Source organism: Myodes glareolus, chromosome 21 (assembly GCF_982192425.1).
Source record: "Myodes glareolus chromosome 21, mMyoGla1.1, whole genome shotgun sequence".
In the NCBI taxonomy this organism is placed as follows: domain Eukaryota; kingdom Metazoa; phylum Chordata; class Mammalia; order Rodentia; family Cricetidae; genus Myodes; species Myodes glareolus.
In genome coordinates, this window is record NC_142046.1 from 13955305 (window position 1) to 13971146 (window position 15842).

Consider the following 15842-nt stretch of genomic DNA (forward strand, 5'->3'; position numbering starts at 1 on the left):
GCAGTTGGCCTGAAGGGAGGGAAGAGCTATAGTACTGACTTCCCTCTACCTAGCTCTCACCAGTACCACCCTTGTGCAGTGAGAACAGCTGAAGGGAGAGGGAAGAGGGGAGTGAAACTGAGGGACTGGCCAACCTCATTGGGTCAAAGTCCACATACCCTGCTCCCCTATCCCAGACAGAGTTTCTTTGCGTAGCCCTGGCTGCTCTGGAGGCTCAGAGATCTGCTTGCCTCTGCCTCTTGAGTGCTTTAATGGCACGCACCACCCAGTACCAATGCTCTTAAAGAAGCATGACAGGTTAGATGCAGTAAGAAGACAGGCTGCAGATGACAGAACACTAGAATTTCACTGACAATACACACCCATTGACACTTAACATTTCTGTACCAGCAAGATGAAGTGTGCAGTCACAGGCTGAACTCTGCTTTCTCAGCACAGGAAGCTGTGTTGAGGGTAAACATGCCTGACACTTGTTTTCATCTGCACCTCCAGCTGGTCTGAATTTAAGCTGACCACAGCACAGCAACACTAACAGTATACTTAATATGGGCTGTCTAGTATCATCTGCAATGTAAAAAACTAGTATGTGGACTGTCCCAGTCAGGGGCCTGTTCTTATGTGGTCACACATCTAGCCAGTGGCTTTGGCACTGGGCATAGCTGGAGATTACATCTCCATCACATTTCCCCAAAGAGGTACCACTAGCAGTCAACAACTACTTGGATGGTGGTGGAGTTGAATGACCCTTTCACAAGGGTCAACCTAAGACACCAGAAAAGTTATTTACATTATGATTCATAACAGCAGCAAAATTACAGTTGTAAAGTAACAATGAGAATTTTATGGTTGGGGGTCACCACAACATGAGGAACTGTATTAAAGGATCACAGCATCAGGAAGGTTGAAAAGCACTGGGCCAGACAAATCTAACTCACAAGTTCCTTCCTACCTGAACTTTAAATGGATCTCCAGTGATGCGGAGAGGCTTGTCTGCCCCTGTGGGCAGTGGGCCATCCTGGATCATGACCATTTTCACACCTGTCCGCTCCTGTTCGGAAACATGCAACCACACAGCCGTCAACGTCATGAGAGAAAGCAGAATTGGGTCAGTTTATCCTGTCTATGTCTCATCTCCCAAAGGTTGACAAATATCACACAAGACAAAATGTCAATGTGCCCATCCTCTTTACTCATGTCTGGAGCATCTGAACTCTGGGGAGCTGTTCCCATTGAGTGCTACACATTAAGCTATGTGTTCTGCTTATCATTTGCTGATGACAACCTGTGCCCACCATGCAATCAAGTGCTGCTGCCTCCTAGGCATAGGTGAAATGGGTTCTCAAACCACTCAAGGCTAATTGGCTGAAATATGGGTTCTGTGATAACAAATCCTAAGCTTTTACAATTTACCCTATGTTGTAGGAGGTCTTCTACAAATCTGAGGCTTGGGGTATGACAAACAGGCCATCACTGCCAGCTGTCACATCCCAGAGTTCTGAAGTCTGCTTAAAACTCAGTATAACATGCATTCAAGTGAGTATTAAAACATTCTTGGCTCAGTGTGGCTGCCTTAGCTGGAGATGTTCAATTTCAAACATTCTCGACTGCTGAGAGCTGTCTCTTCGTGGCGACTCACGGGAGTCAAGGAATAGGTAATATCTCCCAGCTCTGACTACACTAATGCGGTCACTCTCCTTTCTATAGACAAGAACCCTGGGCACCTGAAAGTAAACGAGCACTTTGAGGCTTTTATTGTTGTTTTTAGGTCCCTCCATGTAGCCCTGAGAAGTTGGAACTCCCAGAGATCTACCTCCTCCGGTGTCCTGCAGTGCTGCTGGGATGCTGGAGAAAGGCGTCTGCCACGGTTGGACTTCCATAGTTGTTTGCTCCATGTTTTGAAATAGGGTTTTACTATATATAGCCCGAGACAGTTTCTGACATACATTCTTCCCACTCTAGCCTCCAGGCCTGTGTCACCACAGTTATAAACACCCCCCACCCCCGCCAAGTCAGGGTCTCATGGAGTCAAGGAAGTCGCCAGACTCATTATGTAACCTAAGCCGGTCTTGAACTCCTGATCTTCCTGCCCTAGGCCCCTCAGGTGCTGAAATTCCAGGTATGTGCCCCTAGTCCATCTGAACGAGCATATTTGAGAGCACAGAATCAATGTTAACAAGGAGCATATTTTAGAAGCCCCAACTCCATGCTCTCCTATGGTGTCTCTCCTGCCCTATGTTAGGAGAGTTTTGGAAGGGAGCCATGGCTCTACTATGTACAAGGTCAGTTCAGTCAGCTCAGCACCACATGGTGCTCACACACCTGCAATTGCTTGATAGTTTCTCCTCCTTTGCCGATGACCAGACCCACTTTAGATGCAGGGATGAGAAGCTCTTGGATTGTGCTGTTGCCATCTATGTCATTGTGAAAGCCGGGTCCATTCCGACAGCGGTCCACAATCTGCCCCAGGAGCCGTTTGGCTTGTCTTTGGGAAGGAGAAAAATCACAAGAGACCCAGCATTAAATGGATGTTTAAGGTCTTCTGGGAAGGGAAATGGTGCCGGGGAAAATGCGAAGGAGTCAAGGCAGCCCTCCATCCAGCTCCAGCTCCTGCCTCACAACCTGGGAGGTCTGAACCATTCGCCATGCTACAGAACTGTAATTCAAAAGCAACACACACCACACCACATCACTACAGTTTCCAGGTGGAGTCTCAAAGAGCAGGCCACTGACAGACCCCATCCCCTACATGTATGCCCTCTGCTCCTGCTTGCGTCACAATGTCATGCTTCCTACTTTGAATATCAGCAGCTTTGGTGGCAGCAATCTCCTCTTTATTTCTTTGCCCATCTCTCTTGTTCCCTAATCCAGCATAATCCTCACAGAAAACCACTCAGCACGCTTGTTAACGAGGGTGGGGGAAGAGAAGGAGCGATGAGAAAGACGGAAGAAAGCAAGGGTTAGTAACCACGCTTGTGCTCCTCAATTCCAATGTCTCCCTGTGGTCAGCAACACTGCTTTAGAACTTCCAGTTACACCCACAACTTCGCCAGTGGTTTCAGGACACAAGGGGCAGTGTCCTGCTGCAGCTGTATTCCAGGGAACACCTGACTGGTCCATCCCAGTAGGAACTTTGTGCTTCACCCCACTATCTGTCTTCATTTCTGCAATGTGACAACAGTACAACCCAGTCTACCCATGTCGTATGCTGGGCCAATTTCCTTTTCTGCACCAGAATCTTCCCTGGCAGTTATTTGCAGAATTTATTCTCTAAATCACGCACCATCTATTTTTTTGGTTCCTCTGACAGATTCAGCAACCAGACAGGCTGGCTGTGTTGGAGAAAGAGATTCTTCCTGAAGCATAATTCTCAAGCCTCAACTCCTCTGGTAGATACAAAGTAGGACCGCTTAGAAGAGTAGGAAGGATATGCAGTCTTTTTGCAGTCTTGAGCCTTTGTGTGAAGAATCGTCTTGTGGGCCCTCAGCTGCAGCAGCTTTTTAGTATTTTGCTAGTGTACTAGATTAACCTGTGCTGGAAAAAAAATGCTGCGACTCCAGCAAAACCATCCAGCTTGCCCTATAATGCACACCTGCCAGTGATATTTATTCTGGTTCACTGCTTGCAATGTTACAGCAGAACAAGAGAATTTAAACCCATCTAGGCTCCCTGAGAAATGGAAACAATAAAACCCTACCTATTGAGCCAGACATAATCTCAGCTCCCCCATCCCCTAGTGAAACACTACTGTACAGACTGAAAGAGGAATGAGAACCACTCCAGCCCGCACAGTCCTCCTCCCCAGGAAGTGCTTGGGTTTATGAGCCTGTGTTTGGTACAGGGCCCTGAGCAAGCATGTACCAGGACAGGAAATCAAGGCAAATTATCAGGGCTCTTGCCAAGGGGCCTTCAAAGCCAAGGCACCTGCTGGTTGATTCACAAGGCTCTGTGAGTGGAGAAAAGGCCACAAAGAGTGGATTCACTTGGTTCACAAATATCAGAAGGGTAAGCGGACCAATCAGTCCAGGAAAAAGGTCTGGTGCCCAGTTCTCTGTTGCTTACAGTCCCTTGACCCAGGTCTGTTCCGGTATGGGAGGTGTTAACAAGGAGATGGTTGGCCACAGTGAGTGTCCACTGCCGAGTCCCTGGTTCATGGCGGAGCCACAACAGCTGAGAGGCTCTAAGTTTGTGTCTGAGGTAAGAGAAGAGCTCTCCTGGCGTGGCAACCTCCCAGGCCTTTCCCCTACTGGAGGTGTGCTGTGTGGCGGATTCAGCACAGACCGACAGTCTGCAGCAACAGTTTGCCCTTCCATTTCTCCTCACTTGGGGAAGGAGGAAGAAGAGTAAAAGGAAAAAGTAAATAAAACAAACTTACTCAATACTTTCTGGGGTTCCGGTAAGTACACAGGGCCTCTCTGGAATCCCAGAACTCTCTATAAGAAGAATCAAGAAGATGAGATGTGTTGGTGGGCATCAGGCAGCCGTGTGCCTTTGCCTCTGTGTGTAGACTGTCTCTCTGGGGCTGGTTCCTACACCACCCCCACAGAAGCACAGTCTCCCAAAAAGACCAGTTTACTTTGCTGGGGGACAGAACTTTAGTTCTCAACATAGAGACTGAGTCCCATGGGGGAGCCAGAAGGACACAGCAGAGCTCTGAGAGTTGGTCCTAAGTGCCAAGCTCCACTCACTCTGGCCTGCCCAGAGGCTGGCTCCGCAGCACCTCAGTCACTTCATGCTTTCCTCGCTCTGTCTGCAGAGCAGTCTCATGGCCACAGGTCTGTAGACTGCTCTGAGTACTCGTAAGGACTTCATAAGCACATCAGGTTATACCAGTTATTGTATCCATATCCCAAGAGATTGGCAGTAGAAATAAAGCACGGGTCCTGGACCATTTGACACGAGAGGAAAACCTTTGCTTCCAATACCCACATGAGGTTTTAGACTAACCCTAAGAACTCGCTGAGAGAACTGGGGATGCAGCGTTTCCTAGCCTAGTGAGGCTCTGTTTTCAGTCCCCAGCACTGTCACTGTAAAAACGAGCAAACAAAATTCTCAAGACAAATAGCTGACAGCAATTACAGCCTTCAGACATGGCAGTGAGTAGCCATAACTCACTGGCTACTGTCATAAACAACAAACATCTTCTACTAGAATGTCCCCAGACTCTTCCTCTCAAATGGAAAGAAGACATACTCAGATGACATAATAAAACTACAGATAAAAACTGTTCTTCAACATCACATGATCAACACTGACCATGTTGAGAGAGGTCCTGAAAGGTGTCTGACATACACTCAATCAGTTAGGATCCCTACTGTCCTCTCTCCACAAAATGGAAGGGTAGTTGTACAGGGAAGCTGGGTGCAGGCCCCACTCACTATGCCTGGCATCACATTCTGGTGCAGAAAACATAGGTGCTAGCCCAGCCGGCAGGTGTCAGAAGAGGCCATGATGGCCAGAGTTGACTGCTGTCCTAGAAGGCAGGCATGAACCTCATCTCCAGGCTGGCTTCTGTTCTGGTGCTCCAGTGCATAAGTACAAAACAGACAGCAACCACACATACTTACCCTAGCTTCTACCAAAAAAGTAAAGACACTGAATCTGGAAAATCTGTAACATTGATTTCTACTGAACAAATCTATGAGAAAAAGCAGTCCTTACCTGAGGCAATCTGAATTTTGCAACCAGATTCTGCTTGAATTCGTGAAATCTGCTCACCTCCCCTGCCAATAACTGCAACAAAACGAGCAGGGTCAGAATGTAACCCCCTTTCCACACTTAATCATGCATGGATAGCTTAATTAACCCAGCAAACATTTATGTTCTGCTCATAGTTCACTACAAGCTGACCTATGGAGCCCATCTCAACTCCTGGGCATCAAAGTAACAGAAGCTACATGTGACACCAGCAGGTAACCGTACTTTAGCTGAGGTGAGCATAGCTAGGGGTGGCCAGGCACAAATGCTCTGACTCTATTGCCCCCAATGCCTGCCACACTCCCAACAGCATTCTTCCACAGGTGACATGTTCCTAAGAGACTGTAACAGACCAAGAGTAAGAGAAAAGACAATGCAGATACTTACTAAATCCAACCATTTTATCGGGTACTTTGAATTCTTCTGTTATTACTGCCCTAAAAACAAACAACGTTTTTAAAGAATAAGTCAGAATTCAAAATTCGGCAACCACCTTAGATCCCCAAGAGTAAAAGCTTACAACAAATCATGCTGATTTTGCCCTTTCAGGCACATGGAGAGTATCATTTCCAAGTCCCTTTGGTCAAGCATGCCTTGAGAACACCCAAGTCTTCCCCCTCTGGTTAGAGGAGAAGCATCCAGATTCTTAAACCAACTCTTTCCCTAGCTGTTCTACATACAGCTGTAATCTCATGGCAGGGTCTACCAGATGGGCTATCAACCCCAGGACAGTTAAAGATCTGCTAGGATTTAGAAAGAGGTTCAGACACCTATTAGGGTGTGCTCTTTAGATAAAAACAGGGCCAACTTTTTGGATCTCCTGATCTTTTTGTTTCCTGGCCTCTTTCCAATATACCTACGTCTTCTAAGGTAGTATGTGCCCAAGAAAACCAGCATCCCGCAGAGCCTAATCAGTGCTGGCTAGGCCAGTATTATCGCTTCCCTCATGCTGTGAGAGACTCTTGTTAAATATGATCCTGTCCATCAGGTGCCTTCAAAAAAAAAACAAAAAAGACTCCACTGGCTCTTTCAAATAAACTTTGAAATGTAGCATGCAGTGTATTGTGGACAATATCCAATTGCCCAGCACCCTGGAAAGCAATTAAATCTAAACATTTACCTTAGGGGATGCTAAATACAAGTAGTTTTTAAAAAGCATACATTTTTAAGTATCTCCCACACAGCTAGATTTTTAGTTATCAGAGAAAGGATCAGATACAGTGCACGTTTTTAGGGGAGTGCAGCACTTAGAAGAAATCCAACAGCATAAACAGCACTGCTACCACAAGGCTGGGACAGAAGCCACCCTCAGCCTGTGTACAAACGGGTCTTTCCCCATCCCTCTCCCCGTCTTGGGCAACACAGGCATGCTTCACCCAATCCTAATGGGTCCAATTCCTTGCATCCAAAAGCCCTCAAGACCTAATGACCCCCAAAAGAGGCTAGGCCTGTCAGGATGTGCGCCAGTGCAGCTGTCAGGGCCAGGGCATCTTGTACATAGCTGAGCACTCTGCCTGTTTATGGAGCAAAAGCTGTCCACAGGAACCGACTAGAGTGCCACCTACACGAGCACATTGGGTGATGTCAGGACTGGGTCAGTCCTGTATGGGGTACTTGCCTAGCATGCTTGCTGGCAGTCTTACACACATCCCCAGCCCTGAGAACAAAACCAATCCCAACAAGATCCCTTAAACAACATACACAGTGGAGAATACCACAGAGCTGGGCAATTCCTCAGTCCTCGCAAATAACTCTGGCAATCAGTCTCGATCTCTAACTCCCCTCTAATCGCCCTCTATGTACTTCTGGCTGGCCTGGAACTTCCTATATAGACCAGACTTGTCTTGGAATCAAAGACACCCATCTATGCCCCACGAGTGCAGGCATAGTCATATGACACCACACCCAGCTCAAAGGTTCTCTTCTGAAGGCAAGGCTGAAACTGGTCTAAGGCACTAAGAATAGGCATTCTGGAAAAGTAACATGCTAATTACAGTTTAACAGGAAATGCTTATCAGCATTTTATACTAACAACCTCACATAAGTTATTTTAACTCATTAATAAACAAAACAATGCAAACAAAAAATGAGTCTAAACCTTCCATTTAACTGACTCTTGGTAATGTTTAGAATCCCCAGCACTCATGTAGAACACGGAGGACAGAACTGTGTCACTGGCAGTGCAGATTAAGGACATAACTGACAGTTACAGTCTGCAGAGCAGAAGCAGCAGTTTCCTGGGCACGTTCCCCTTTCCTGTAGGTGATGCTACAACCAGATACTCTTATCGCACAGATGGGCCCTTTTATAGCCAAGGTCTTTTAATCTAAATCCTCAACTTACTGGAAGGTTATGGGGGAAGAGAGGGAGAGAAGAAACTAGGCACTAAAGCCAAGATTTTCCAACAAGCCCAATCTCAGGCACATCCTGCTTCTGAAGACCCACACGCTCTGTTCACAGAGAACTGCATTCTTCTTCTGTGAAGAGGCTGAGATCCTGAGGCACTGGCAGATTCACAGAACCAGCAGGACAATGCACTCCCTCCTTTCAAATTTAATCTACAGTGGAAGAGAGCAACTCCACCATTGTGAAAGTCTCTTGAGGCCCAACAGGGGCTGGCTTAGTGCCTCAGTCAGTCTGCTTCTCTGTTTTGGAGAGGGCTGGCAGAAACCATGGGTCTTAAGGAAATCTAGCCCCTGGCTTCCCACACTCCCAACCTCTGACTTGCTAACACTCCAGTGCAGATGGTGGATCAATAAACAATTAGAAATGATCAATAAATAATAAAACATAACCCACTGCTTACCTTTGATGTACCAAGGCCCCTAACTGGTTACCTACTGTGGCAAAGAGAAAGAGAAAAGAAAAATCAAAGCATTAGTACGGATAAACTAACTTCATCCTTACCCGCATTCTTACTGTTCAGGGGGTGGGAGGGAGGCAGAAAGAAAGCAAACAGTAATTTAGGCTCAGTGGCTGAAATGAATGCGTTATGTGATATGAAACAGGAGGGGACGTCTTGTTCAACAGTCTCTAACCCAGTGTCCAGCTGAACGAAGGATAAGAAATTGATCTGCGTGTCCACATGCTGAGAGGCCTAGGAAGGAAGCCTGTCTGTCTAAATCCTGCCCGCTCCCTACTGCTTGGCATCCAAACCCAACATAGATACACCAGGTCTTCCTGCTCTTTTAAAAGCAAATGAGAAGATTTATCTCCTTGGAAGCACTGCTGAGGACTGCCCCATGGCAGCTGCAGTCACTAAGAACATGCACATATGTTCCTGTTCTGACATCTCCCACCCCACCTAGAACAGCACCAGAACGGACCAGGTTCCTCCCTCCTGCAGCTTCTCTAGTCAATTTCACAGAGCTGAGTGCCAACAGGCTCTCACTGTTAGAACTGACTCTGCAAACCACATTCCCAGAGTGGCTCTGCCAAGCTCCCCGGTCTAGTTTCTGTCTCTCAGCTATTGATGCGCCCCTCCTTCACCAGCCATCAGCAGAAATGGTTCTGTGCTGTTTCTCTTCTGGAAAATGCAGTTCAAGAAATACAGCCAGCAGACAAAGGGAGACTATAAACCCAAGAACTGAATGGACCTTTCGAGATGCTAAAAGAGCATTCAAAAATATGTCTCTGGGGAAAGCGGGAAGCATCAATCACACCAACGTCTGGAAAAGTGAGAAGGCTTAAGAAGGCCGACTGCTGTTTCCTGTCCAGTTTCCCCTGCCATCCTCTGGACAGTTAGAGGCCCATAAAGGGACAAACAAAAGCAAACCAGATCATGACATCCTAAAAGGAGAGAAAGCAGAGAAACAATATAGCAAAAGTAAACTACTGAGTTCATTGAAGCTATTGATCCAGAAAAAAAATACCATATTCCATCTGGATCAATAGCAAGATGACAGTCTGCAACCAAAGCACAGACACTGCACACTGTAAGTCGCTTATCTCAGGGGAAGAGAGTTGTTTTTAATTGACTCCTAAACTTTCTTTATCCTTACCCAGTGCTCGATTTCCATTCACATGAAAACTGGACACTCTCCAGCTTAGGAGAGGAACCCCCATCATCGGCTTTGCCCAAAAACTGTCCCCCACCAAAATACCAAAGAGAAGGGCGAGGGTAGAGGCTTGTGGGGCTGCACAGCCGCTCTAGCCCCTGTAACTCCAGTACTCAAGAGGCTGTGCCAGCCTTAGTTACACACAGATTTCAAGGACAGCTTCCTCGATTTCCATCAGAATTCCTCTACTAGAGGATGAAGAGTCCACTGAACACAGGAAGAGCTAAACACCCACAAGTGAATGCCGTCCCCAGTGAGAGCTGCATGAAGACTGCGGGTCTCCAGCTCAGAGAAGCCACAGGAACACAGCAAAGGGCAACTTGGCCACAAAGAACCCTGTGAGACTCACCGGAACACTCCAGAGCTTCTGTTCAAACACCATTCAGTGACAGCCTGTGCTCACGGCAACAGAAATTCCTTTTTGTTGGCAAAGGTACACGTCACTAGCCATGCACACAGCATCATTCTGTTTCCCTGACACTCGGAGGAGCTCCCAAACACTGGAACCAAACCTGCACACACCATCACTCCCAAATACACAGCCTTCAAGGGTCACAGCAAAGGACAAGACCAGATTTCATCAAGTCATTATTTGGCCTCAGGCAGACTGAGAAGCCCAAATTCTCTTCCCTCTCCATGCAAGGACAACGTGTGGTTCCATGCATCTATCTTATTGGGTGCCTAAAAATGGAACCAACAGTAAGAAAGGACACTGGGTACTGCACATGCAATTAACATGCTCCTCTTGGGTCTCCTCAGGAGAGGGTCACACTAAGGAGGCGTCTTACTTCCCAAGTCCCCTCAGCTCAGTTCCAGCACACCTACACACAGGGTGGTCCTCACTGACCCCCACACCAAACACTGGAAACTGCCTGGGATGCTGAGAGAGAATAAACTTCTCAGCTATGAGATAGCTGACAATAAGAAATTATTTCTGAAGAGTAACATTGCCAATTTCAGCAATAACCTTAAAAGGTACCTTGTTTTTGTCCCTTGCAAAGAAATGCTAGGAAAGTATCACCGGCCAACTAACCAACTTTATAACAAGCAGCAACTTGAATAATCATCTGTTCTTGCCCCCAGACACCAGGTACTTGGGTAGATACCAATGTGCAGCTCCAGAGAGAAAAATGGCAGAATTTTTATGCTCAGCAAAAACAAAACCAATTTCCTCTTCAGATTTTTGTTTTTAGTGTGCTGTATTTGTGTCCAAGAGCACCTTCCCGTGTAGCACAGACTTCATGGAGGTTCAGGTCACTGGTGCACACTCCAGGTTAACAGGCCTTTGAGCTCCCAGGGAATGCTGGGATTGCAGACACTGCACACTGAGCCCAGCTTTATAGGGATGCTGGGGACAAGACCTCAGGCTGTCATGCTCTCACACAAGTGCTTTACCCACTGAGCCACCTCCCCAGCCCTCCTCTTGGTTTCTCAACATTCCTTTCCATGCTCTGGCCCTCCCGCCCCTTTGTTTCTTCTAACCATAATTGGCCCTTTCCTCGTCTCAGTTAAGGACAGTGATACCCAGGTGGCTGAGGGGGACACAAAGGCTTCCTGTGTCCTATATAGCAACTCCTGTTCCAAACCACAGAGCACTTCTCTGCTGAGCCCAGCTGAAAGGTCTTGGGCAAGTAATCTATTACTGATTTTGCCAACTATTTTTTTGTTTGCTTGTTTGTCTTGTTTTTCTGAGACGGGGTTTATCCATATATCCCTCTGCTGTTCTGGAACTCACTCTGTAGATTTTGAATTCACAGAGATCCATCTGCCTCTGCCTCCTGAGTGCTGAGACAAAAGTTATGAACCACCATGCCTAGCCTCCAATCACTTACTTTTGAGAACTGAGGGTCTAGGCTAGGCTGGTGTATTTGGTGACACCCTCAACAAAGAAAGAACAGGCAGCTATTTAACAGTTCCTCACTGTTAAACCTGCCTTCTTTCCTGAGTCCTAACTCAGCACGTGTAGGTTCTGCCCAGCCACCAATCCCTTTTGTGGATACTGACCAAATCCCAAGCATGACTCTCCTGATCCTCGGCTTTCTCATTCTCTGAAGACACCACACCCTCTCACACCCCTCCCCCGTGCAACTGCCTGCTAACTAAAATACAAAGTAAGAATGAGGTAGGCACATGCCTGTTAGTTCATCACTTTGGAGGTAAAGAAAGAACCAGGAGTTTGAAGCTATCATCAAAAACTGCAAATTCAAGTTTGTTTCAGTATCACTCTTGTTTGTCCATGAGTAGAAAAGACCACCAGCATCAGCTACATGAGGCACTACCCCTGCTGCACCTGCTTTCCCCACTACCATGGAGATGCTGTCATTAGCAGCCTTCCAGGGCAGAGCACAGGACACCTGCACACTCACTGCAACTGCCTGGATCTACGTGGGCTCTGCATGCAGTTCTACCATTTATCCTGGCACTTTCATATCATTGTTTAGAAGGTGCTGAGGATGGAACCCAGACTCTCCTGAATACAAGACTAGTATATAACCATTGAATGGCACCTCATCCTGTAATATTATGTTATTCCTCACCTACAACTATTAAACACATTCAGGTGCTTAAGAGTCCAGTGTACACTAACTCAACTGGAGGGTCAAAGATGATAAGAACCTGTACCCCTCCGCCAGTAAACCCTTAAAGCCAAGCCTGACCCACGAGGCAACCGAGTAATAGTGAGTGAACAACAGTGGTCTGAGCTATTGGCACAGCACTAAGCCTTCCTCCCATGATTAATATGGGGTCCCAGCTTTCTTTTCTTTTTCTTTTTATATTTATTTATTATGTATACAATATTCTGTCTGTATGTATGCCTGCAGGCCAGAAGAGGGCATCAGACCTCATTACAGATAGTTGTGAGCCACTATGTGGTTGCGGGGACTTGAACTCAGGACCTTTGGAAGAACAGTCAATGCTCTTAACCGCTGAGCCATCTCTCCAGCCCAGGGGGCCCAGCTTTCTTAAAAACCAACTTATCACACAGAGAAGGTTTACATTTCATCTCTTATTTCAGTTATGTGTTATTATAATGTGTATAATGACTAGTTCTGATGGAAACAGGACTTAACTCACTCATGAGTGATAGTTTTTGTTTTTGTTTTTCAAGACAGGGTTTCTCTATAGCTTTGGAGCCTGTCCTGGAACTTGCTCTTATAGACCAGGCTGGCCCTGAACTCACAGAGATCCTCCTGCCTCTGCTTCCTGAGTGCTGGGATTAAAGTCGTGCGCCACCACCACCTGGCAAGTGATAGTTTTAAAAGTAAGAGCATTTCCTTTCTTTTTTGTGGCAGTGCTGGAGATTGTACTTAGGGCCTCAGCCTAGCTCTATCACTGAGCTATAATCTCAACCCTTAAAAACGTCGTTACAGTCCTCATGGACAGTCTCATGACAGGACTGTCACTGACTGCAACCAATTCAGCTCCTCAACACTAGGGCTAAGCCTAGATGAAGACTGTTTCTAGAAGAAGTCACATCAACCTTGCAATCTAACACCAAGTAGGACAGCACCAACCGAGGCTGGGGGACTAGATGAAGGCAGAGCAGAGAAGCAGCCGTTGAGCAGGCTGCTGCAGAAGGAGAGGCTGACAGCCAGGCAAGGGGGGATCTGGGCTTAGGAGAGAACCCTAACAGTTCTGGGAGCTGCCCACCTCAGCATGTGTAAATGTCTGACAGGAAAGCACTGCAACTGAGAGCAGGGATTTCCAAACTGATGGACTGTCAACGGTGTATCCCAAAGACGGAGAACATGTGGGTAACAGCCTTCAGAGTGAAGGATTTGAGGGTTTGGGACCACCACGGTTTATCAAGATGACTTACCTATCATAAAGCCTGATGACCTGAATTTGATCCATGAGCCCACATGTAAATGTAAATAGAGTCCTCTGACCTCTGTGCACACAAGTATACCACACATATGGTAAAAGTGTGATGAGTGGTGCTGGAGAGATGGCTCAGAGGTTAAGTACATCGACCGCTGCTCTTCCAGAGGACTGAGTTCTATTCCCAGCACCCACAAGGTGGCTCCCAACCATCTATACTGGGATCTGATGCCCTATTTTGACACAAAGGTGTACATGCAGATAGAGCACTCATATACATTAAATAAATAAATCTTTAAAAAAGAAAGTGATAAGTGTGTGACTGACTGAGCTACATGATGAACCCAATTCCTACTTCTGCCTCAAAAAGACTAAGAGGCCAGGGAAGAACACTGAGGCAGGCCTGGTGAGCTGAGCTGCTATTCTGCAGGACTAAGCGGGCTTAAGAGGCTGGCCATCTCAAGGGATGGAGGTGGCTCAGAGGTTAAGAGCACTGACTGCTCTTAAAAAGACCTGAGTTCAATCCCAGCACCCACTCACAACTGTCTGTAACTCAGTTCTAGGGGATCTAACACTGCCACACACTCACAAATATGCAACTAAAACACCAATGTATATAAAATTTTAAGTCACTAAAAAACAAAGAAGTCATCTGAGGGAGTGCTCACTACTGCCATTCCCTAGAATGTGCTGACCTGTTCCTTTCCATACAGAATACTTCTGACTGTATAGTCCTGTATATGCTTAATTCTCTCTCCTTCTACACAGGACACAGCTCCCCAGATCTGACCTAATGACCTTATTCATAGTCACTGGGAAGTGAGAAGATGAGGGTGAGGCCAAGACTAGGTCCAATTTTCAGGGTTCTTGCTCAGCTCATCAGAAAACCCAAATTCCAAACTCAGAGAGCAATGGAGAAAAATAAACAATGTTCCTAAGCCATTTAACAAAGAGGATTATTTGATCAAACTGTAATGCATAGCGCAGACCACCCGAGGGTAATATCTTGTTCCTCAAGGTTGTGAGGAGGCAGGTGTGCAGAGGTACGGGAGACCTAGCAGGATGCAGTTGCACTCTCCCTGATACTTCCGAACTAAGAAAGCAACCATGAAGAGGAAGGGCAAGGGAGCGAGCTATACTGGTTAGCTGTCTGTCCTCAAGGACCTACTCGCCAACAGCAGACACAGAAACTGTATATTTCAGAAGAAGGTAAGAAGGCAGACATGGTAGTGCATGTCTATAGTCCCTGAGAAGTAGAGACAGTGGGGTTAGGAAGAACTTCATCCACCTCCAATCGCTATATAACCCAAGATGAAGTCCTTCTTAACCTTACACATGGCAATTTGAAGGCCAGCCTATGCTACCCTCTAACAAACAAACGCCAAGTGGGCATGGTAGCACTTGCCTTTTGATCTCAGCACCCAGGAGGCAAAGACAGGTGGATCTCTCAGAGTTCTGGGCTAGTCTGTTTTTCAATGTGAGTTCCAGGATAGCCAGGGATACAAAGTGAGACTATCTCAAAAACCAGATCGAACAAATAAAAGAAGTGAAAATATATGCATTATAGTAAGAACTTGGGATTTTATGTGAGTCTGGTCTTTCCTTGAGATTCTGTTTCCAGCACCCATATCTGCTTGTTATGCTGTACTTTTTAATTGATAAATTCAGAATGTCTACTGATTTCTTTCAAACAGGAGAAAAATATCCTAAAAGTGCCAGAGGGTTTTACTAGCAAATACTCAACTTTTCACACTTCGATTCCACAGGCTGAATTGCTAGACAGGACTGGGCAAACTGTAAAGTGATTGATCACAGTTTCTGGGAACACTGGGCTAGAGATATCATCCATTAAGAAGATCTGTGCTCAGAGTCAGACAACTCCATTTTATTTTTGTATTGACGTCCCACAGGAGCAAACAAAGAACAAAGCCCTGGAAAAGGAAGGGTTTCTCCGAGTCACTCTCCTCACTTGGGCAAAACTGCCCTTAACACACTCAGCCACACCAGATCTAAGAAATCACTCTACAAAAACAAAGAGAACATAGTGCACACTTAGCAGCAGCAATTTAAAAGATTACCTGCATTCTGACAACCGAGATGAACGTCTGTGTGAGATCACAAACAGCTTGTCTTTTTTGTTTGTTTTATGAGACAGGGTTTCTCTGTGTAGCCCTGGCTGTCCTGGATCTCAATCTGTAGACCAGGCTGGCCTTGAACTCCCAGAGAGCCTCCATCCTCTGCCTCCCCAAGTACTGGGATTAAAGGCGT

At 46.4% G+C, this 15842-nt stretch overlaps 1 protein-coding gene across 8 annotated transcripts in view; it reads right to left on the reverse strand.

Annotated features, from left to right (window-relative positions):
• Positions 1 to 15842, reverse strand: part of Fubp3 (far upstream element binding protein 3) — a 51341-nt gene that overhangs the window by 15699 nt on the left and 19800 nt on the right. For 6 of the 8 annotated variants that reach the window (XR_007231553.3, XM_085681380.2, XM_048432031.3 and 3 more), the window contains exons 3-8: positions 8501 to 8534; positions 6082 to 6131; positions 5659 to 5730; positions 4373 to 4430; positions 2320 to 2482; positions 950 to 1048 (exon numbers count right to left, since the gene is read on the reverse strand). Coding sequence is in view for 7 of the 8 variants with exons in the window: in XM_085681380.2 (XP_085537506.1) it covers positions 950 to 1048; positions 2320 to 2482; positions 4373 to 4430; positions 5659 to 5730; positions 6082 to 6131; positions 8501 to 8534 (476 nt within the window). In the remaining variant the exon portion in view is untranslated. Of the gene's footprint in view, positions 1 to 949; positions 1049 to 2319; positions 2483 to 4372; positions 4431 to 5658; positions 5731 to 6081; positions 6132 to 8500; positions 8535 to 9987; positions 10034 to 15842 lie in introns of those variants that run through there. The other 2 variants (XM_048432034.3, XM_048432030.3) reach the window with 2 other exon arrangements.